Source organism: Platichthys flesus, chromosome 14, assembly GCF_949316205.1.
Source record: "Platichthys flesus chromosome 14, fPlaFle2.1, whole genome shotgun sequence".
Lineage (NCBI taxonomy): Eukaryota > Metazoa > Chordata > Actinopteri > Pleuronectiformes > Pleuronectidae > Platichthys > Platichthys flesus.
In genome coordinates, this window is record NC_084958.1 from 8,078,717 (window position 1) to 8,101,032 (window position 22,316).

A 22,316-nucleotide genomic window follows, 5' to 3' on the forward strand; every position below is an offset into this window, starting at 1 on the left:
CATTGACTTAATTTGAACAATCAGCCAATCCGTCTGTCGGTTGGTCTACTTGTTATCCCTGCATCCATCAACAGTTGCTCCGCTCAGAAGCTGCCAACACATTAGCAATGTGTCTCTGGCCACTTTCAGAGACAGGTCTTTCCAAAAAAACAAACATTCATTTACAGAATATTGTACACAGTGTCTCTCATAAGTATGTGCGAGCTCCCGCGCTGGGGCCAAGAACAAACAGGTCATTAAGACTGTTTAAACAAACCTGTTAGTTCTCGTCTGACTTCAGCTCCTCATTAGGAATAGCCACAAATTCTGCAGCCCACTGGAAAACCGTACGCTGCATGTGTATATGTGTGTGTGTGTGGGAGTGTGTCTGAAATATGACTGTCAGCAGACCTGAAATAAGACAACATGCATTTTAGTAATCTGGGCCTCGAGATGAGCGAACACTGCCCGACCTAAATAGAGAGCGGGATGGCTGCAAACGCCAGAGTGGTTAATAGATGTCAGCACCTCACAGCAAACAGAATGACGAGGTGGCATAAATTAAAATAAGATCTACAGATGGATTAACGTGTCACTGCGTGTGACCCAAATAGGAGCCGACTGGAGGAAGCGAAATCCTCAGAGTGTTTCGATTTGTGAGCGAGCTCCATTTTTCAGTTTCCTGAGCAGCCTCAGAATAGATGAGACGAAGCACGTCTGCATGGAAATGAGGCTCTCAGACTCCGGCTCTAGTGTTATGTTAAGAGAAATGAATGAACGTGTAGCTACCCTGCTGGTAAGTGGGTTTATTTTGCTGTTAATGATCCTTTCAGATCGGGGCACTGGAGTAGAATCAACATCTTTCCCGACTGGATTACATCAGTGCTTCATAAATGATCCGTGTGAATGACAATTACAGGATATGCTTCAATGATATAACTAAAGTGTGTGTGTGTGTGTGTGTGTGCGTGCGTGCGTGCGTGCGTGCGTGCGTGCGTGCGTGCGTGCGTGCGTGCGTGTGTGTGCGTGCATGCGTGCGTGCGCGTGCGTGCGTGTGTGTGTATGATGCTTAGGCACTGACGCTCACACAATAACATATATACTGTTAATAGAGATGGACAATGGACTTCCTCTCACTATCCAGAAATGAAGCCAGAATATCCTGGACATGAACGCTGCCATGTGTTGATGGCAGAGCGTAGTAATCAGAAGATGGAGCACCGGATTGAGGTCAATCATTACGCTTCACCCCATTTTTGTAGCATTTTCACAGTATAGGCTGTGTCTACAGTTAGTTAGTTAGTTGGTTTGTTTGTTTGTTTGTTAGTCAGTCAACAGGATTGACACATAAACAACTGAACCAATTTCCATGAATCAGGAGAGGATCCAGGAATTTTGAGTTGTAAAATCTACTGAGTGCCATTTTAGCTTTGTGTTTTTGACTTTTTAGTTGGACCTATGTCCTACTTTGTGGAACCATCTATAAATACAGTGATTTTTTAGAAATGATGTTATTTGACAGGACTTGGCTGAGGACGTTTTAGGTCAACACACACGTGTGAAGCTACAGGTGCACATCTCCATGAAGAAAAATACTCCTCACCTTGAAGTGGGGTTTGGAAAAGAGAGCAACCAGTTCTTTGACTTCATCTCTCCAGCCTTGGTATATGAGTTCCTCTATCAACTGGAAGCAGAGAAAATGAGAAAAGGATAAATATATATTTTATGATTGTACATTAACGTATATCACGAGTGAGGTTTGGCACAGTTTACAATATATAAGCCGGGCAAGATAGACCAGCAAGCCGAGACAAAAATCATTAGTGAAATTGTGCTTCTATCAGATTCAGACTGCAGTGACACATCATCGATGGCGTCATTATTACCATTGAACTGCTCCCTCATATGGACCCAATTACTGCCAACTTACTTTTTATTACTTGATGTTAATTATTTGCCTTTTTCTCTGTTTCGGGTTTTTGTTTCTTTCCGCCACCGCTGGAAAAAATCAATTTTTTCCTAAAAAGTGCTCCTGAAAGTTTAAGGCTACACGACAGCTGCGGTGACAGCCAGAGCAGAGCAGCCTTGACCGTCAGCAGCAAGTGGAGAGGCAGCAAGTGACTGTGTGCAGTCGCCTGTCTTGTCAAGCATATTACTGTAATGACTTGTACTGCTTCAAGATGTTGTGGCGCGCTCCAGAGACACAATGCATGAAGGTCATTAGTTTCCACTGTGAGCAAACAGAAGCCTCTCTGAGGGGAAACAGACCCATGGTTTGGCCCTTCCAGCAGGTCCTGATGATTTAAGCCAGGCAGAGAGTGGCTGTCGGACCGAATCTGAGGCAAAGGGAGTGAAGGGAAGGGGAGAGGAGAGGGGGAGATAGACGTATGGAAACATGGCAGGGATCACAGTTTGTGTGCTTTAAGAAGACGATAAAGGAAAGCAAATGAAGAGGAAGGAGAATGAATGCAGGAAAGGAGGATGGACAGAGGCGTGTGGTTTGCTGATGGAGGGGGGGCGGAGGGGGAAGCATGGAGGTAAAGGAAAAGTGTAAAAGGTTTGTTGTTTTGTACTTTGTCCACGAACAACAGAGGGAAAACTGAACGTGGGAGGTGATTAAAGCGGAAGAAAGGAGGAAGAGGAATGAGTGAAAATAAAGGAATGATTGGTTGCTGACGGGAATGAGGATGACTAGTGCATGAAATCAGAATCCCATCTGAGGGGAATAGAGACCTGTCGTGCTGTTTTTGAGCCACAGCTGTAGTGGGAGTACTCCCTGTCACTTCGTCTTAAATCTGAAATTAATTGTATTCCTCCAGCCTGAAACATTAGACTACACACAGAATGGATTTAGCAGCCTGGTGCTTGCCACTGTCCACAGTGACCTCACTCCTGGCAAACACATAAAAAACGATATCTGCTCTTACACGTTGCCTCTCAGGAGATAACATCTGAGCCGACGGAGATTCGAGACAACATTTAGCATGAGGGGAAAGCACGTTCCTCTTGTGCTTATGTGTGACAGGAGAGTCCAACTGTCACCGTCTGCAACGTGTCTGTCTGCGAAAGATGTTTGCAGAGAGTCACTTACATCTGCTGCCAGACGGGCTGCGTGCTCTTGGACGGGGACGGGGCTTCGCTTCTCAAACCGCTTCAGCCGCTCGTGGATCTGTCAGTTCAGTAAAGTATCATAATAAAGATTCTCCATTCTCCAAGGCCATTTACTGCAGGTTTTACCATTATCCACTCACCTATACAACTGCTTATATTGCTAATATTACTACGGAGATTACTAAGTGGTATTAAGCAGGAGAAAAAGAAACAAGAAATACCAAATAATTTTAGTTTATGATAATAACAAAGAGTTACATTAAGGACCTGCTTTGTTCCAGGGCTAGAACACAACAAATATCAATATTTATTGGAGAAAAACAGCTCGATTAAAAGTGGATTTGTGTTCCTCTTGTTTTTCAATTGATTAATGTACTGATATTTTCAGATACCTGTTTTTGCAGTTTGTATTTAGATAATACACACAAACTGCATCATAATCTCCTGAAATACAACTTACTAAGGATAGAATTACTCAGAGGTATATGTATACATTGCAGTATTATTCTGGTATTCACTAGCTGCAACATTTTAGTGTCTCATACATACTAATTCCTTCTTTTAACACTTATAGGGTCTAATATACTATACTACACTAGAATATACTATATTTTAGTATACTATACACTGCTGTATACAACACTTTACTATATTTCACGATACCATATTACACTATACTATAGGTACTATACACTATATTATACTACATACAGTATACTGTACTATATCAAACTAGACCAAAATAAGTATGTACACATGCAATCAACTTATTACAATTTAATTACATGTAACAATTTAAATGCAGGACTTTGACTAAACAAAGTGGGATTTTAACATGTTGGAAAATAGAGGACGTAACTACACAATCACCAATCATTGTAGCATGTTCACCTTGAAGAGCAAGTGCAGCTTCTTCTCCATCAACATGCTGTGGAGGAACCTGTAGTCCTCCTCTCTGTCTGTGTGAGACTCGGTTCCAGACATCACTGATGATAGCAGCCTGCACACGCCTGCAGGAGGAGGAGGACACACCCACACGTGGAAAACTCACATATACATCAATGAGAAGTACACCTGCATCTGTATTTGATTTAAAGAGCGTGTTTTAAAGGTTAGGAGGTGATGTCAAGAGCTCAAAGAGAGAGGTCAGAGGTTAAATTGGGGGTGTGATGAAAACCTCCCACCGGGGAGCCTCACTATCTGACAAGATTGAAAGTTGTGGTGGTTTTAATTATTTTTCCCCTTATGGAGACATTTGATGCTTGAGGACTCGATGTGGAAGGTGAAACAAAAAATGTAACTATTGTGCTTAAATTCATTATCTTGTGCACTTTTAACTTGCAGTCCCTCTGATATACACTACCTCTGTGTTCTGTTCGGCTCAGCATCTCCCTGACTCTGAAAAAGAAAAGACAGAAAGAAGAGCTAAATAGATTCATGATCAAAGAATTCTCGCTTCATATTTCCTTTGTTTCTATGAATCGACTAGAGTGAAACATGGTGAAAAAGAAATTATTCTACTTAGTATGTAAAAAATTGTATGTGAGATATTACTGCCCCCTAATGCTCATATGAAACATTTCAATATCACAGTACTTTACTGTTCTGCCATCAATATGGTCATGTTAATAGATCACTGAGTCAGAGAGGAATGTTCACATACATTTTTATTTTTCTTAATGACTTAAACAATGTGCAGGTTAAATACTGAATGGCCACTGCTCTGAATGAATTTGTTTTTAATCACATACTCAAATATTATGATTCTGATCAGTATATGTTAAAAAATCATAAACATGTAAATTCAAATGTTTAAACATGTTAATTTGTTAATTGAACAAACATGCACTTGTTTGATAATATTATCCATGTAGGAATCAGATAGTTTCTTGTTTCCCTCCATTAGCAGGTCTTCAGAACAACAACCACACTAATATTTGTTATTTCCTGATTTCCTGATTTCCTGATTATATAATGTTTCTGAAGCAGATGAAATAAGAATAAATGATTCATTACAATCTATAACATTTTGGAAAAATAATGAACAAGCTTGGATTGAGACATGTTATATCCAGTCAAACCAATTTCAAGCAGAGCCTCAGAAAAGTTGAACTGCACTCACCAGCGACTGCCCCTTCCATCAGGCTCAGCTCAGGCAGACCAAGCAGTTTAATATCAGGAGAGTGCGAGCTGCGTTTGAACATCCACTTGTGCAGAGAGGTTGTTTATAGTCCGAGTGGCCAGATTGTAACAGATTCAATCAATATGTGCCAGGTCTGACCTAAATCCAGCCAGCAGGAGATCAATAGAGCAATCAGAGAACAGGGAGCACAACGTTCAAATTGGCCCACAACCAGTCGTGGAAGAATTATTCAGATTCTAAAGTAAAAGTATTATTTCCGCACTTTTAAAATCCTCCACAAAGTACAATTCCTTCATTCAAAACATTACTAAAATAGGAGTACGTGAGTATTATCAGAGAAAACAAGTATTTAAAGTAAAATTACTGCTGCATTATTGTGTGTGTTGAATTTGACTGCTGTAGATGTTTCTGTAGATGTTTAAATTTGTTGACAGTATGTATTCTATGTATAGTGTTTTCAAGCCTGAATAAAAAGGTACGACATGATAGATAAGAACAATATTTCCTTCTAAGATGTAGCATAGTAGAAGTATAGAGAGTTGAAATAAGCAAATGCCAAGTACAAATACCTCTAATGTATACTTGAGTACAGTAGTTGAGTAAATGTACTCACTTACCATCCACCACTGCCCTCAAGTGTTCACTTTGTCCATATGACCAGTCTTTGCAGATGAGTATCCACAGAGATGTAATTAAAGACTAATTTCCCGACTTTCTGTGTGTTGATGGAGAACAAAGTAATTCGATCAAGATGTTAAGGGCAGCAAATCCACCTCAACCATCACAGGAGGTGAGACTTTGATGAAAATGCCTTTTACACTAGAAATCCAATTACCCCTGTTCATTAGATTTGTTTTCTTTGAATCGGAAGCATGGGCTCATTCATGGCGATGAGTTATTTCCCTACAGGAGTTGTTCCATTCTGACCTCTGACCTCTGCGTGGTTAACAGAGAAGGGCCACTTAGAAAGCAACAACAGACAAAGTCCAGCTGATGGAGGATAAAAGTGTTGATGATGTTGGTGTAGGAAGAAGACACGAGCGGAGAGACGGTGGGTGTGTCCCAGGAAAGGTCCAGCCAATGGGAGGACAGGTCGGGGGAGGAGCGACCAGCTTCCTTTTCAGCTGCGTCACGTTATCCAGAGACAGCTAGGCTAATACCGGAAACCAAGCTACTCACTTCAGAATAAAAGCCCCCGGCACAGAGCTTATGTCACATCCATGCGCCACCTTCTAGGCAACTAGGGTAGTTTGATTTACTTATACTTATAAAGGCAGATTGTGTTGTATGTGTAACAAAAGAACAGTGAAATATATGTGTAATAAAGGAATAAGCTCCAACATGGAAGCTCTACACTGTTATATAAACACCTGACATATTTAAACAGTTAAATGTACTGCAGTGTATGCATACAGTACAGTAAAGACGTTGTAAAATTTGGTATGTGTGGTTTATATCGTATTTATTTTGTATTAATATAATTACGATTTTCACTGGCTCAAACATTTACTGCCTTAACACAATAATTCATTATTTAACAGTTTCAGGAAATATATATGTATATATATATACATGAAAAAATTCATTAAATAAATAAACATATAATATAACAAACTACAAAATGCAGTGACAGAATGTGCTCATAATTAATTGCAAATCAATTTAAAACTGAGTACTTTCAGCTTTAATCATGATATAGTATTCTTCTTTGTGGTACTTTTCTTTACTATTAAACGATCGCAATTGAGATATTTTAACAGCAATCATGATACTTTTACCTTTGCTTCTTCTTTGTGGTGCTTGTGCTTGCTATTATACCATTCCACTGACACATTTCAGCAGTAATCTTGATATATTTGGCTTTTATTCTTCCTTGTGGTGCGTTTCTGAATTTACCCCCTGCAGTACAGACTGACACTTATATTTTGAAAGGCAAAAGAGGAAGTCGGTGCTCCTAGCTAAACATTAGCGAGCAACTCGTCTCTTCCGCTTCTTCCTGCCTCCGCCGCTTTCTGCTGAGCTACATCGGCTGAGCCAAGCATCGTTCCGCCGCAGCTTGATGCCAGGTGATGCACTGAGGGTGGCCGTTCACAGAGACCCCTCGCTATGCACTGCTGGAGCCCGGTGCGCGGCTTCTAGGTTCCCCGTGCTGTGGCAGCAGAGGCCGGGTGCAGACACCAGGAAGCTGAAGAAGAGAGAAGTGAGCGGAGCAGACAGACAGACAGGAGGCCACGGTTTCCCCCTCACACACCACACACATCACCACGGCCTTGATGGTGATGTATGCAAGGAAACCAGCAAGAGTCAGCGATGGGTAAATCACACGCTCCCCGGGACGTTCGACACAGATCACGCACGGTTTACTTCTGATTTTAATCCGCAGCTCAATTGCAAATGACTTCTTGTAGCTGTTAGCTCTCAGTGCTACTAGCTAACAGTTTTGCTGCAGTTAGCTCTGGGCTCCGGATATTTCCTGTCGCTAACGTCAACGTAACGCTAGCTAATTGACAGGCTAATGGTCAACCCTTACGCTCATGGGAGAATGATTTAGGATGTATATGAAATATGAGCACTTGTGTTCTTACTCAAGTGACAACCAGAGCTAACAGCTGTTGCGAACATAGCAAATCCAGCGATTTTTAGCTAGCGGTGGCTAATGAGCTAACTCAGGTTAAATAGGCAACAGAAAATGCTTAAAAACTGCTGTTTACACTAATGTTTGTTCTGTTTCTTCTCAACAGGTGCAACGACAGAAGGGATTCCCAATCCTATCAGGTACGACATGTGAGACATGAAAGCTGTTACCTGTCATTAATCGAGGGGGTCTTAGTATTTTTGAATAATAAAGGTTAATCTTTATATTGTCACGTTGGAGCTGCAGAAACATCATCAAGTCATATGTTCACATAGTAAAACAGTGATTTATTGTTAGTTCATTTAGATGTTAAAATGTTTCAGCGGATGTGGGTCTGTAATGCTGGGTAAAATCCATTTATATCACATATTTCACACTGATGATTTTAATTTACATGAAACAATTTAAAGATTGCAGTAACCTGACAACCACGCCTTAGGTGTAATGAAATATCTACTCTTTAGCTTAGAATTTGCAACATATCATCTACTGCATTAACATGTGCACTATTTTCACGGTTATGAGTCTAATCCCAGTTTTAATCATAATCAAGTTGTGGTGTTTTACTTGCAGCATTGAGAAATCTGGTTAGAAGGTGGTCACAAACTGGTAACAGATGTGCACCAGCATCCCGGTTGCTTACGATGTACTCAGGCTAGTAAAATCGTGTTTCTCGGTATAAAGGATTATCCAGGATGTGGAGATCGGGATATGACAATATTTTCAACATAATTTAATGATGGTATGTACTGCTCCATATGTGAATAAATGCTATCAGTGTGTACATGAGCCCATCCCCATCAAGTCGTATCTGCGTTCCTTTGTAGACCCATAAATCTCAGCCAAAGAGCCAGTCCAGCAGCCTTCACCGGTACGACAAGGTGCGCGATGGCTCAGCGGATCCCACGCCCCCTTACAAGGTGCTGCGACGCTCAGACGAAAGTCCTGTCAGCAGACAAGGAGACAGCGCTGGGCATGGCAAGGCAAAAACCTCTCACACAGTTAGAGGAAAAAATGGTAAGCCAGGAGCAAAACAACAGCAAACTACATTGCCTTTACTACTCAAATGTACATAATATAAACCTAAAATAATAAAAGGAAAAGAAAGTGTTTTAAGTTTTCATCTGTGGCCGAATCGCTGAACATCCATTCCTCTTGCTGAACACTTTGTTTTCAGTTGCATGATAAATGACTTTGTTGCAGGGACCAGCAGCTCTCCTCAGGAGAACTCCCACAACAACAGCTCCCACCATGGCTCCGACTCGCATGCGACTCAGAGCAAGCCTGCAGACAGGGTAAGACGCTGTCCAGCGCTACTTGGTGATATACCCTCAGCATGTCCTGTACAAATAACTGTCACACTGCTTTCGAAGATGTAATGCAGGGCGTTATGTGGAGGCATTTCTCTCTGTCTCTCTGCACATCATTTGTTACTGAACTCAAATGCAATGTAGGCTGAGATGTAACAGGCTCCCTCTAAAGACAACACAATCTGACTACACTTTAGACCTTGTAAAAAAGATTCTCCATTTCTACACTTGAAGGAGTGACGCATGTTTCAGCAGATCTACTGAGCAAAAAGGCAAAATACTTGGATTATCAGTCAAATATGTGTGGGTCACATGATATTTTATCTTAATTAAATTTCTATTTTTAGTTTTCGTGGGTTTTGGTTTTATTTATAGTCGTTTATAATAAGGTTCATTAATGCCTTTAAAGTATCAAGCCTCAGTTACATTAATTACATTTGTTTGTCACTATGGTTTAATAATGATATCTTAGGAGTCATGGCAAATCTTGTTATAATAAAATGGTATCTTAAATGATCTTTCTCCCTAATGGTCTCAGCATTCAGGCTGCATGTGTTGACAACACAATAAAGAGGATTCAAAACGTGAAAATGTTTGTACATTACTACATGATACAGATATAAACCTTCAGAACTACACTTGTTTTTGAATGATTCCTACTTTAATGATCTACTTCCAAGAGTTATCGCAAAATCATAAAAGTCAAATTCATTCAATGATCTTTTTTTATGTGGCCGCAGTAAATGTCAGATCACCTGTTTGGTTTCCAGGTAAAACTTAAACTCTGCAATTATCTGAACTCTTAATCTTTCTCAAGAAAATCAGATTGATTGTAGATGAAGAGAAACAATATGAGGCTGTGTCCTTCCTGGAATGGTTGGATTGACTGCAGTAGACAGTATATACAGTACATGATCATTAATATTAAACATTCCAGCTCCCATCCAGACTGGAAACCCTCGTCCATTATTGAGGTTGGAAAGAGGGGGACCTAATCTTCTTGAAGGAAAACAGGCTTATGTGTACTGTATCCGTATGAAGGGAAATGTTCACATTCTCAAGTTGTGATATTTTTATATTAAAAAATGTACATCAAAAATCAGAAAAAGCATACAAGGGAAGATACCAGTCATTTGTGAATTTTTCATTTACTTTCATAGCAATATGAAAATTTGTTTTGAACATCGCTTGAGCTGTGTAATCATTCAGTGAATGTAAATGCTACATTTAGTTCACATGTTTTTCATTGATACTTCTCAAGCTAACATCAAAACTTCCCCCAACCTTTCTAACCTCATGTGTTGTCTTTCTGCAACAGGAACCAGCAGATGACTGGACCGAACACATCAGCTCCTCGGGAAAGAAGTATTACTACAACTGTAGAACTGAGGTCTCTCAGTGGGAGAAGCCAAAGGACCTGTTGGAGAGGCAAGTCTGCTTAAACGAAATGACAACATATGCCGTCTTATTACCGAAATAGTAATCACAGTGCAATATCACACTGTGCACCAGTTTTGACATATCAAGACCTCTTCCTTCACGTTTTCACTTTTGCATCGTGTTCAATCTGCTTCAGGGAACAACGACAGAAAGACCCAGTCAAGATGCCGGCAAACAGTTTCCCTAGGGACATGGACTACAGACAAGAGGCCTTGCAGGACAAAGCCACAACAAGTAAGAACGACTTAGATTGTTATGACAAATTTACGTCATAACAATCCGATGTCAGACAGGCCATTCATTCAATCAGTGTAGATGTGAAGGAGAAAAGTTAATATGAGGGGTCTTACACAGGCGGGGCGTCTTATCACTAGGTGAATAGTAGTAAGTTTAGAATACATTCAATAAATGTTTGCTTTTTACAGCTCAAAATAACTAACCCGCTCGGAAAGGGTGGCGCAGCTCCCACCTTTTCTTAAGACAAAAATGAATGTGAACAATGTGAACATGTCTTCTCTAGCTTGCTTTACAAATTGTATATACTTGACTTGGCCGTGAAAAGATTCAGTCAGATTTTTTGTTTTGCTGTAATCCTTTGCGTTTGTATGTAGCCACTAAAATGACTGTTACCTTCTGATGACCACTGTTTGGGTAAACATCAGAGACGCAGAGAATGATTTTTGATCATGCAATATAATATCTTCTGCTCTGTCCATTTTCAGAGACCACATCAGGGGACCAGTCCACATCATCCAACTCCGCCCATTCCTCCTCTTCTTCTCAGAGCCTGAACTCCGCTCCTGGTGCTTTAGGTTCCACCCCCTCCACCATGTCCTCCTCCTCATCCGCCACCTCTTCCTCCTTGACGGGACAGTTGCTCCAGTGTGTCCAGTCCCCTTCACCGGCGCTGCTGCAGGACCCAGCTCTGCTACATCAGCTCCTCCCTGCTCTGCAGGCGACTCTGCAGATGAATAATGGCAGTATGGACATGGCTAAGCTCAATGAGGGTAAGGGGGCACAATACCATGACACTTCTTCTGCTTTCGCTCTTACTTCTGTTTTTACATTTTTTTTGGACAATCAATATGGCTTCACTCATTTTTGTTTTACTGCCCTGAGCCCAAATACATGTCATGCAGGCAATCATGATAAAAAAATAAAAAATCTGATCAATATTTAAATGTCAGAAAAAAATACTTAAAATTGTGTCAAAATGCTTGATAGGAGAGATGATGCAAGGAATCTTGAATTGTGGTTATGGTGAGCTGCGATGACTCTGCATATATATATATATATTATGCCGACCATGTTTTTCTGCTGGACTGTGAAGCCTTGACATTAACTGAGGATGCGACAGATGATCTCTCCAAATATTATAATTTAAATTCTGCTATAAAGGTTTTATTCCATGTTAAACTTTAACAAGAGAAATGTTCCAAGAAATAGGGCAGTACTGGCGGACTGAGTCGTGTCCCAGTTAAACTCTCAACAGGATTGAGCAGTAGTCCGTTTTCTCAAAAAGTATTTTTCCAAAAAACGGGTTCTGAAATACAGAGTTATTCTCATATTCAGAGCAGCAGAGAGTGAAACTGGAAATTTCAGATTCTGTTCCAAAAGCTACTTCTCATTGAAAATAGCATTGACATTAAACTGTGCTGACAACGAAACACACAGCTTTTTGACAGCAGAGATTACAACTACAACTTTGACAAATTGTCTTCAGGAATATTGTTGCTATTTTTCCTTATAGATCAATAAAATAAATTTTGCATTGGAGTTTGCAGTATAAGTTAGTGGAAGAATAATGACATCTAGTTTCTGATAAAATGATGTGTGTATGGAAGTAAATATCAGGGTCTTTCTATCCCATATCTGTTATTAATGGCTTACTGCTTGTATTCTGGGTGTGGGTCTGGTGTTAATGGTGATTTTCTTGCTGTTCTGTGTGTGTGGGTTTGTGTGAGCCTTGTAAAATAACATTTACATGACAGGATTCATCTTTCCACTGATTGGTTTCTTATCTTAACTTTTTCTCACTTTGTTGTGTGTGCTTGTGCAATCACCTGTTGTGTTACCTTGCTCGCTCACCCCCGCGTGTTTGTGTGTGTGTATGTGTGTTTCCTCTTTCCTCCCTCCAGTCTTGGCCGCTGCTGTCACCCAAGCTTCCTTGCGGTCTGTGCTTCATAAGCTCCTCACTGCTGGACCTGCTTTCAACGTCACTGCTCTGCTCTCCGCTGCTCAGCACTCCAACCAAGGTATGGCATTCTCGCTGTCTCTCACCATCTGCAACACAAACTCATTTCCTATTTGTTTATCAGGGATGCTGCTGCTCTTCCCATCCAAAAGTGATCTAACTGTCCAATAGTTAGAATGTTCCTTATGACTTTTGGTCATTTTAATTATAGCTTTTTTTGGTGCAAGTAAACAGTTTAGGCTGTTTCGGGGAGTTTTACATTGACCATATCTGTGTGGAAAAGGGTGGCCAGTGTTGTCTGAGAGCAAGTGGGCATGTTGATTAGCTTTTACCACACAACAGACACAAATCATCTCAAGGGTGAAAAAGAGCTTTGATTGGAGAATCTCCTGTTGCGCTCTTCATATGTGAAAGATGTCCAAAAGTCCATGCCCAGTTGTGCAGCCATTTTTTGCAGTTCATGTCTGAAAACGGCTATCATCTCATGAATTGCAGTTAGCATCCTAGGACAGGCCGTTTGTGTGTGTTTGCTTGTGTGTAAGCTGATGATCCCCGGTTCCTTCTCATCAATGCCACGTCTTCTTTTCTCTGTCTTCTCTAGCCCAGCACTCCAGTCAGTCACCTGTCTCTCTAACATCAGATGCGTCATCACCCCGGCCGTACGTGTCACCACGGAACGGCACGCCACAAAACAACCAGAAATCCATTGGGGGCATGCATCCCGGGAACATCACTTCCTCACAAACAAGGGTGCGTGCCGCAACTGACAGACCTAAAGAAAAGTGCTCATTGAGAGGGGTTCTCTAACAGACACTTGCTGATGCCCTCTCTGTCCCGTCCTTCCTTCTCTCTCCAGGGCAGTATGTCTTCGGGTAAGCAAGGATCTGTCTCCCTGTCTCAGAGCGTAGAGAAGCGGCCAGAAGATCCCAGAACTCTCCAGCAGAGAAAGTAAGTTATCGTTTATCTTTTTTGACATACAATTGTTACTTATAGCAGAGTAGGAGTGATTCTGAGAAGTTATTAAAAGAGGCCAAATGACTGTTGTAGACTGAATAATCCACAGTATCTGACTGAATGCTCCAAAAGTAAGAACATAGTAGCTGGATTTTATTCACACCATCAACACAGTTGGTAATTTTCTTGCTCTACCAGCCAGGAGATGCTGTGTGCAGGATCAAACGCATCCGGTTCTGCGTTGTCCCATGCGGGCTCCAGCAGCACCAGCCAATCCCAGTCTGACAACCCCAGCTCCATCATTCCCTCACTGGCAGCTCATTTCGATGAGAACCTCATAAGACATATCCAAGGATGGCCTTCAGAGAACACGGAGAAACAGGTACGGTTCACAGTGCTTTGTTTGTTTTGCTGATAATGCTGCTGTAGATTTCCCTGGGTCAGGAGCTCTGGGATTCTTATCACTGGTTTATAGCTGCACCATTAAACCAGAAGTGTATTTTTAAAGTTTCCTTTAGCACCACGACTATGTTTCTAGTGCTTGAAAATTTTCTTTCAAGCACTACATTGTCACGTTTTAGATAGCACAACCATAGACTTTGACATTTGTATCACGACAATATAATGACAGCCATCTCTGTGGAAACAATATATCCATAGTGGAACAAAAGGAGTTGTGGTTCCAAGTTTCGTAGAATAAATCTTTGCTTGAATTTGAGTTTAAATCAGCATCTCAAAGGCAGTATAGTAATGTATTAAGTTGGGGTGTTCCTTACATTGGTTGGTTTTTAGAAGCGTGTACGACGTCTGACATTGGTGTTTTGTTAATTCATTAACTTCTTGATCAAAGTGCATCGATATAAGATCATTACTGGACTATCATTATGGTGTTACTACAAGCAAAGATAATGGGGGCAAAGACTGCAGGCCATCCTTCTGCCTCCTTCTTCTGTTGTTTAATGCCGTCTCAAAAATCCCTCCTCTCTTTCTGTCAGGCGGCTCGGTTGCATGAGGACATGCACAACATGGGCAGCTTGTACATGTCTGAGATCTGTACGGAGATGAAAAACCTGCGCTCCCTGGTCAGAGTGTGTGAAATCCAGGCCACACTGAGGGAACAGAGGTGAGGAGGATGTTATTGATGCATGGATTTGTCCTTCAGCTGATGACAACACACATTCATTAATACTTTTCTTTTCCCCCCCGTCAACCAAAGAATCCTGTTTCTGAGGCAGCAGAGCAAAGAGCTGGACAAGCTGAAGAACCAGAATTCCTACATGGTGTAGGAGAAGAAAGGACTTGGACGGACGGATTCAAATATTGATAAAGAGGAGTAGACATGGACAGCGAGCTGCTGCAGCCTCTTTCTTCTTCTTCCCTGTAAAAGCAGCAGCAGACTTGGTGAAGCTTCACCATCCTGAACGTCATCTTTTCATTCTTTTTTTATTTTTAATTTTTACTATGTCCACCTCATGGATTGCCCTTGCTGAAAGGTGAAACTGAGTTGGACACTTTCACCAAGTGGACATGGAGGACCTGAGGCTCTTTTCAAACAGCAACTTTTCGGACTGTGAACGTTGGCTTGTGTGTATTGTATTGGGTTACTTTGTTTTTCTGGTGTGTTTATTTGATGTGTAGTAGTCAGGAAGAGAGTCGCTCTTGGAAAACTGAACTAAAATAAATCATCTCATAATAATGATAATTGGTGTAACACAATTCTCAGGGGGGGGAGGACAAACGCATTCACTCCCCAAATGTATGAAATGGACTTAGTCATGGATTAAAATGTGCGGATTCAATAGCAGTGATGTTACTAATGTTCTTTGTTTTTATTCCACCGTAATCGTCGGTGGTTTTACCATCTTGTCCTCAAGCTGGTTTGTCTTACATGTCGTGGCATGAGATCAGCGAAGACCCCGGACGAGATCTTGCTTGCTGGAATAACAAATTCAAGGAGAGGCTATGGTTAGTTATGTTAAACACATCCAGATGTTTCGAAGCCATTTGGAAAAAGCCTACATTATTGGACCTAGGTTGGCTGCTAGTATATAAGGTTGTATTCATTTGAAGCCTTGCTTGCCATTTTCTTATCCCTTCTTTTTTGTCTCTTTTGTATAATGGTCGGCATTTTGTTTCTCCCCCAAGTCTGATTTGGGGGAAATATTTCATTCCTTTAGTGCAGTTTAGCAAAGATTGTGTAAAACAATAGAGAAGTGACTGAATTTACATGATGTAAAACTAAATTATTGTTGCACATGATTGATTACGTCCTCGTAGTCATAACGGCAAAGATGGATGGAAAGATGTTTTATTTTTTTTCAACAAGGAATCTCACGCTTCGCTCTAGCTTTATGTTCAGCTGCCGCCCCTTTTGTCGACTGACTCTTCAACCAGGCTACTTTTATTAAAGTGTTTATTGATTCATGATCAGAAGGTTTCCTTTTTATATGAAGACATCACATTAAACTGCAGTCTGACACTTAAACACCCATAAAGCAGTTTCCCTTTGTCTCTTGGCTATTGGTTTTCATTGTCCTTAAAAATAGTTTCAACCAGATCTGATGTGCACACTTTTTGGGGTGGGCGTGGGGATGGGGGCTTTGTATTCCATAAAATATGAGAATAAAATATTATACCACGTATTCTTCTTTACTTTTATTAACTGTATGATCAGCCTGTAACAGTGTGGGTGTGTGAGCTGAATATCTTGACAGAATATTATGTTGAATTATGCATTTAAAAGATGTCTTAACTGCAATTATACATCTTAAAACATGATGGAGAGAAATGCAATTTAATCAGAACATAACAGAGTACAGTTCCTTCTCTGGCCACAAGATGGTGACCCTGAGCTATGTTCCCTTGAATCTGCTGCTGCTCATGTGTGTTTTGTCCTCTTGAGTCCATCAAATTAAAAACCTATTACTGCACATGTCACAGGTAAAAAATATGAGGCCTGAAAATGAGCAGACTGCTGGATCAAATCAGAATTAGTACAAATACAAAGTAGTTTCTTCTGTGACGTTCTGTCATTTTAATTTGTGGATTTCCGTCACTTTGTGTTTTCTGTTTCCTGTTTTATTTTGTAGTCTTGTTTTCCTTTAGTGTTTTCCAGCTTCTTGGGTGTGTCACTTCCTGTCTTGGTGATTGTCTTCCCAAGTCCTCATGTGTTGCACCTGTGTCTCTTTTTAAGCCTCTGTGTTCCCCTGTTTCTTTGTCGTTCGTTACTCGTTTTACACGTTCTCTTATGGGTTGTCATGTCTTGCTGTCTCGTCCAGTTTTCCCATCCTGATGTTCCGTGTTCCCTGTGCGCCTTGCTGCTCAGCTTAGACTCTCCTTATTAGGGCCCGAGCACCTCTGGTGAGAGGCCCTATTGAAATTGAAAGGATTATTCTGAGAATTTTTAGACATGCTCAAAAAGTTGTAAAAGTTTGCAGTAAATTTGAAAGTGGTGTAAATTTACGTATTCTGGAGTATTTGGAAATGGGCGTGGCAAAATGGCTCAACAGCGCCACCTACGGAAAAGCCCCTCATTTAGCATTCACTGATCCTCACGAAAACGAGGATAGTTGTGTATCATGACAAGATGCACAAAAAAGCCTCAAGGACCATTGTGAAAAAATTAACAGGAAGCCCGCCATTTTGGAGTAAGTGGCCATTTTGGTCATATTCCATATTTTTACTTTGATGTACTTCTCGTAGAGTTTTCACCAAATCAACTTAAAATTTAGACGAGTGTCATCACAACAAAATGGAGATCAAAAGTTATTGAAAGATAAACTTTTCGTCACACCGTCTGACCATGGCGTGGAGTCAAAGTTTGATGAAACGCCATCAAAACACGAGCTTCTCTATCTCAGACACATTTGGTCCAATCGACTCCAAACTACACATGTATGACAATAGTCGCGACCTGAAGACATCTTCAAGATATTGTGACTTAAAATCACAGCGCCTCCTGGCGGCAGCAGGAAATGTCTTGTTTTTGGTACATTTTACACTTGGATGTATTTCTCCTCATCCACTTTGTGAAACCATGTCAAACTGTGTCTAATGGGTCTCAAGATATTGATAATGTAGGCTTACGATTACTGTGACTTTTCATCATGCGGATTATAAATGGCGTGTCATCAAAGTTCAACTCGCCATGACACACAAAATTGCTGTAACTTCTGTGTTCATGGGTCCAGCTCCCTCAAACTACATGTGTGTATCTACAGCCCACCCCTGAAGATATACAGATAGTTTTAAGGAATGGGCGTGTCAAAATAACTGACTAGCGCCCCCTAAAGTGCAGCCCCGGCACTTCGATTGGTCTACATCTACAAAAATCAATAGTGACATGTGTCTTTTCATGACAGAGAAAAAAGTCTCTTGGACAGATATGCTAAATCACACAGGAAGCCCGCCATTTTGGATTTGGTAGCCATTTTGGCCATATTCCAAACTTTTACTTTGATGTACTTGTTGTAGAGCTTTCAACAGATCAACGTGAAATTTTGTTGAGTGTCATCACAACAAGATGGAGATGAAAAGTTATTAAAAGATCGATTTCTTGTCTCACGGTGTGACCTTGGCGTGACGTCAAAGTTTGATTACACGCCATTAAAACAGGAGCTTCTGTTTCTTGGACATATTTGGTCCAATCCAGTCCAAACCAGACATGTAAGACAAAGAGTCGCGACCTGATGACATCTACAAAGACACAATGATTTAAAACGATAGCACCACCTGCTGGCTACAGAAAGTGAGGCGTTTATCCTTGCTGCATGCTCTTTCTTCACCGACCGCAACAGACTTGAAATCGCCTGTGCTTGGGCCCATTAGTGCTACAACGTAGCCCTAGTATTCAAATTGTATTTTCTGTTCATCCTCTGCATCCTGGGTCCATCTCCATCCACATAACCTGACATCTTCCACGTCTCATGCTGGCTGCTTTCTGGCTGTCTCCACTCCTCTGTGCTCTCCTCTAGACCCCACACCTGAGCTCCAGCTTTAATGAGGTTGGAGGCATTGGCACCTCCCCCAGTAGTGCCTTCTGGGAGATTTAGTCCTCCCGGCAGCCATCTTGTGGCGTGGTGGCCACTCCCAGGGTGAGGAACCTTACTGCACTCTATCACACGCCCTCTTGTGATGCCACAACGCACATGGAGGCTTTTCCGGCAGGCTCATGGAGTCTGATAATAATCCGACCAAGAAGTACCGTACATATTGCAGTATACATATAAATGGGTGGGTTGGGGAAAGAGGATTTGGGAAGTGGGGAGTTGGGGCTGGTTGGTTTGGATGTGGTGAGATTGGGGATGGGGGAGTTGAGTATATGGGAGTTGGTGATGAATGGTCTGGATAGGATGATATTGGGGATGGGGGAGTTGGAGATGGATGGTTTGGATATGATGGGGTTGGGAATGGGGGAGGTTAGGATAGGGGAGTTGGGGCTGAATGGTCTGGATAGGATGATATTGGGGATAGGGGAGTTGGAGATGGGGGAGTTGGGGATGGATGGTTGGGATCTGGTGAGGTTTGGGATGGGGGAGTTGGGGCTGGGTTGGTTGGGAATGGGCTGGTATAGGGCTAACTAACCAGCGGTGCTGCTTCAGTTCCTCCAAAGTGGCCCGCTTCTTGGGGTCTAAAACCAGACACTTTTTCAAGAAGTCTTGGCAGTCTGTGAGGAGAGAGGACAAACGATAAGGAAACGATGAGGCTTGAATGTACAGTGATCGACTCTAACATGGAAGTACCATAATAACCGCACATTAAAAACCCGCGTTGTCTCACCTTTGGATCCAAACCAGATTTGGAAATCAGGCCTGATAATGTCCCTGGTGTGGAACCACGCGTCTCCAGTCAGCATTTCAAATAGAATTGCTGCCAACTGCCAGACTGTCGTAGGGCCAGCCATGTATCTGCCTTTCATTGAGAACTCTGGAGGGGCGTATGCAAAGGTTCCTACAATATACCAGAGAGAAGGAGACAGAAAAAAACTAAGGATGAGGAACAGGCAGAGATTTTACAATCAGATGAATGAAGAGCAGGATAACAAGACAGGTTGGCTGTACCAGAGAATTGGCTGTAGACGCAGTTTTCCCTTCTATTGCAGCCACATCCAAAATCAATGATTCGCACTCGCGGTCCATCGGAGCTGGGCTCAATGAGGATGTTCTCTAATTTTAAATCTCGGTGGAAGATGCCCTTTGCTTTCAAATCGATGGCAGCATCCAGCAGCTGCTTCATGATGATCTGAGAAAGAGGTAGAGTCACAAGTGAGTTAGAGTGGTGAAGAAGGGACTCTGGGTGGGAATGAAAAACACAGTCTATGTTGGAGCTGCTCTGGATCTTTCAATCAGAGCACACTTCACATGAACTTGTAGGGGTTCAAATATCCATCTACTTCTGAGCACTTTGAGGACTAAGCTGAGGTCCAAAGGCCTTTCTTATTTTCCGGGACTAGCAGTTGTAAAAACGACCTGGCACAAGGTCCTTCTAAAGGCTGTTGTGTAGCTATAGTTTTCTCAACTTTTCAGCCACTAATATATCCCTTAATTACAACTCAAGTTCCCTTGATAAAAGTAAACGTATCTAAAGAGTGAATCTCCAATAATATATTTGACAAATTTAAAATGTTAGTTGTGATTGGACCAACATGAAATATGGGTGTCATAGCAGCCAAACACTCTCCACTGAAAATGATGATATTCAAAATGATGACCTTTTCAGTTGTAGTCTGGGAATACAGTAAAACGCCAGTACCTTTGCATGGTTCTCAGCCAACGGACCACAGTTCTTTTTTACGAGGTGCAGCAGATCTGTAGAGTCGACTGGCCTCTCCATGACCAGAAGAACCTCTTGATTCAGGTCGTACCAGTCCAGTAATGACACGGCTGCAGATCTTCCCACAGTCACTGGTTCGCCTGCAGCTCTCTGCATGAGCAGCACCTCCTTGGGAATCAAACGTGATCTCCCATTTATCATCTAAAGGAAAAATATGTGTGTGTATCTCTTCAACAACATGGAAACAACAAAAGCATAAAAGTCACAGAATGATTTCAACAGTTGGTGCTGAGACAACAGATCACTCACCACTCTTTGACGGGGAACAGACGATTTGGGGATGTGTTTAATCGCCACCTACAGGACAGATCACAAACACTTTGGTTAGTCCAAGGGATGAAGTCAGATTATGTATGTGAGATGTGAGAATATTATATTAAATTATTTTTAATCACATCATATTATGTACTTACTAGTAAATCATCAGACCTTCTGATGCCAGCGTAAACTGTGCCAAAGCCTCCTTTACCAAGTGGTTCAAGCTCCACGTACTTGGCCTCGAAGTCAGCTGCACCAATGAACACAGACACATGGTTTAATACAACTGTGAAAAAAATAAGCATCACTACCTCTAATTTAATGTGACATTTTTTTTCCATGACTGACATTTTGATATAGTAACCCATCATCCACTTTTTCATATTTCTAAGGCTTTCAACCACCACATTTCAACATAAGGAGTGTTTTCAGATGTTGTGGAAATAGCTCAGTGGAGAGAAATTATCAAATAGCTCGATGACAACTAACTAAAATCCATCTGCCTGAAAGAAAAGTCACCTCTGCTGGTGTGGCCTGACAACACCGTGCTCTTGTCAGTGGAGCTGTTGACCTTGGGCACTGACTCTAGGGTTGATTGACCAGAGTTGGTGCTGGCATCAGGGCCCTCACCATCCCTCTGCTTCTGCAGTGGAGGTTCATTTTCAGTTGTGGCCTTCTGCTTGGTGATCCTCCTCTTGGCCTTAATCTCAGGCCGATTACTCGCCAAGATGGGGCTGGGTGACTGCGGGGGGCCAATCCTCTCTGCAAAAGAGGCAAGAAAACAGTGAGCATCAACCTGTTGACTGCATATAGTCATGTTTGAATCGTATGACCACATAAGGTGGATGACATTGGATGACCCTGCTAAATTCTGTAACACAATCAACATTGTTTTGTAATTTTAAACAACAACATTTTAAAACTAAGTTCTTATTCCTTTAAGCTGGAAAAGCAAGTGTTTAAAACAACGTGAAAAATATCCCGAAGAGAAAACTGAAATACCTCTGAGCTTGAGTCAACACCAATCTCCATTTTAACATGATCATATTGCTTCCATGCAAACAGCAGCACATTTTCTGTAAAACTAAGTCACCTGTGCTGATGTTGCCTGAGTCGGTGCAGGCATCAGGGACCTTTCGACCCCTCTTCCGTTGGGGCTTACTTTCCGTGGTGGCCTTCCTTTTGCGGGCCTTAGTCACAGACTGATTATTCCCCAAGATGGCGATAGGTGAGACTGGGGTGCCAACCATATCTACGAATGAGAAAAAACCTGTTGACTGCGTGTTCATTTGACTTTGATTTGAGTATTTTATATGTTATACATATATTCATAATATTTAATTTAATATTCCCCCATCCTCCACCCTATAAACTGCTGCATCACTTGACTATGTTATAAGTTACGATGTTATGTTATATGTTATGTTTCATAGCATATTATTTTTCTATTTTGTAAAGTTG

General features: G+C 41.5%; 2 protein-coding genes across 5 annotated transcripts in view; one reads left to right on the forward strand and one right to left on the reverse strand.

Moving 5' to 3' along the window:
* Window positions 1–7,493, reverse strand: part of LOC133968344 (MAGUK p55 subfamily member 7-like) — a 23,817-nt gene extending 16,324 nt beyond the window's left edge. The window contains exons 1-5 of the mRNA XM_062404330.1: window positions 7,453–7,493; window positions 7,201–7,307; window positions 3,982–4,136; window positions 3,071–3,148; window positions 1,583–1,663 (exon numbers count right to left, since the gene is read on the reverse strand). Coding sequence (XP_062260314.1) covers window positions 1,583–1,663; window positions 3,071–3,148; window positions 3,982–4,136; window positions 7,201–7,307; window positions 7,453–7,493 — 462 coding nt within the window. The remainder of the gene's footprint in view (window positions 1–1,582; window positions 1,664–3,070; window positions 3,149–3,981; window positions 4,137–7,200; window positions 7,308–7,452) is intronic.
* LOC133968317 (WW domain-containing adapter protein with coiled-coil-like) lies at window positions 7,257–16,275 on the forward strand. 4 transcript variants are annotated; one of them, XM_062404294.1, is made up of 14 exons: window positions 7,261–7,547; window positions 7,975–8,008; window positions 8,442–8,610; window positions 8,696–8,885; window positions 9,072–9,163; window positions 10,497–10,606; window positions 10,755–10,852; window positions 11,341–11,625; window positions 12,757–12,873; window positions 13,414–13,562; window positions 13,669–13,760; window positions 13,965–14,148; window positions 14,762–14,889; window positions 14,983–16,275. In XM_062404294.1, the coding sequence occupies exons 3-14, from the start codon at window positions 8,605–8,607 to the stop codon at window positions 15,050–15,052; spliced, it is 1,521 nt and encodes a 506-aa protein (XP_062260278.1). In that variant the 5' UTR covers window positions 7,261–7,547; window positions 7,975–8,008; window positions 8,442–8,604; the 3' UTR covers window positions 15,053–16,275. The 4 variants fall into 4 exon arrangements, with proteins under 4 accessions (XP_062260280.1, XP_062260277.1, XP_062260278.1 ...); XM_062404295.1 differs by having other exon boundaries at window positions 8,553–8,610; XM_062404293.1 differs by lacking the exon at window positions 8,442–8,610 and having other exon boundaries at window positions 7,260–7,547.
* The last annotated feature ends 6,041 nt before the right edge of the window (window positions 16,276–22,316 follow it).

Coding starts and splice junctions, on each gene's coding strand:
- LOC133968317 (XM_062404293.1), top strand. CDS start 7,507: ATGGTGATGTATGCAAGGAAACCAGCAAGAGTCAGCGATGG. Junction 8,886..9,071: donor CACAGTTAGAGGAAAAAATG/GTAAGCCAGGAG, acceptor ACTTTGTTGCAG/GGACCAGCAGCTCTCCTCAG. Junction 13,761..13,964: donor AGAACTCTCCAGCAGAGAAA/GTAAGTTATCGT, acceptor TTGCTCTACCAG/CCAGGAGATGCTGTGTGCAG.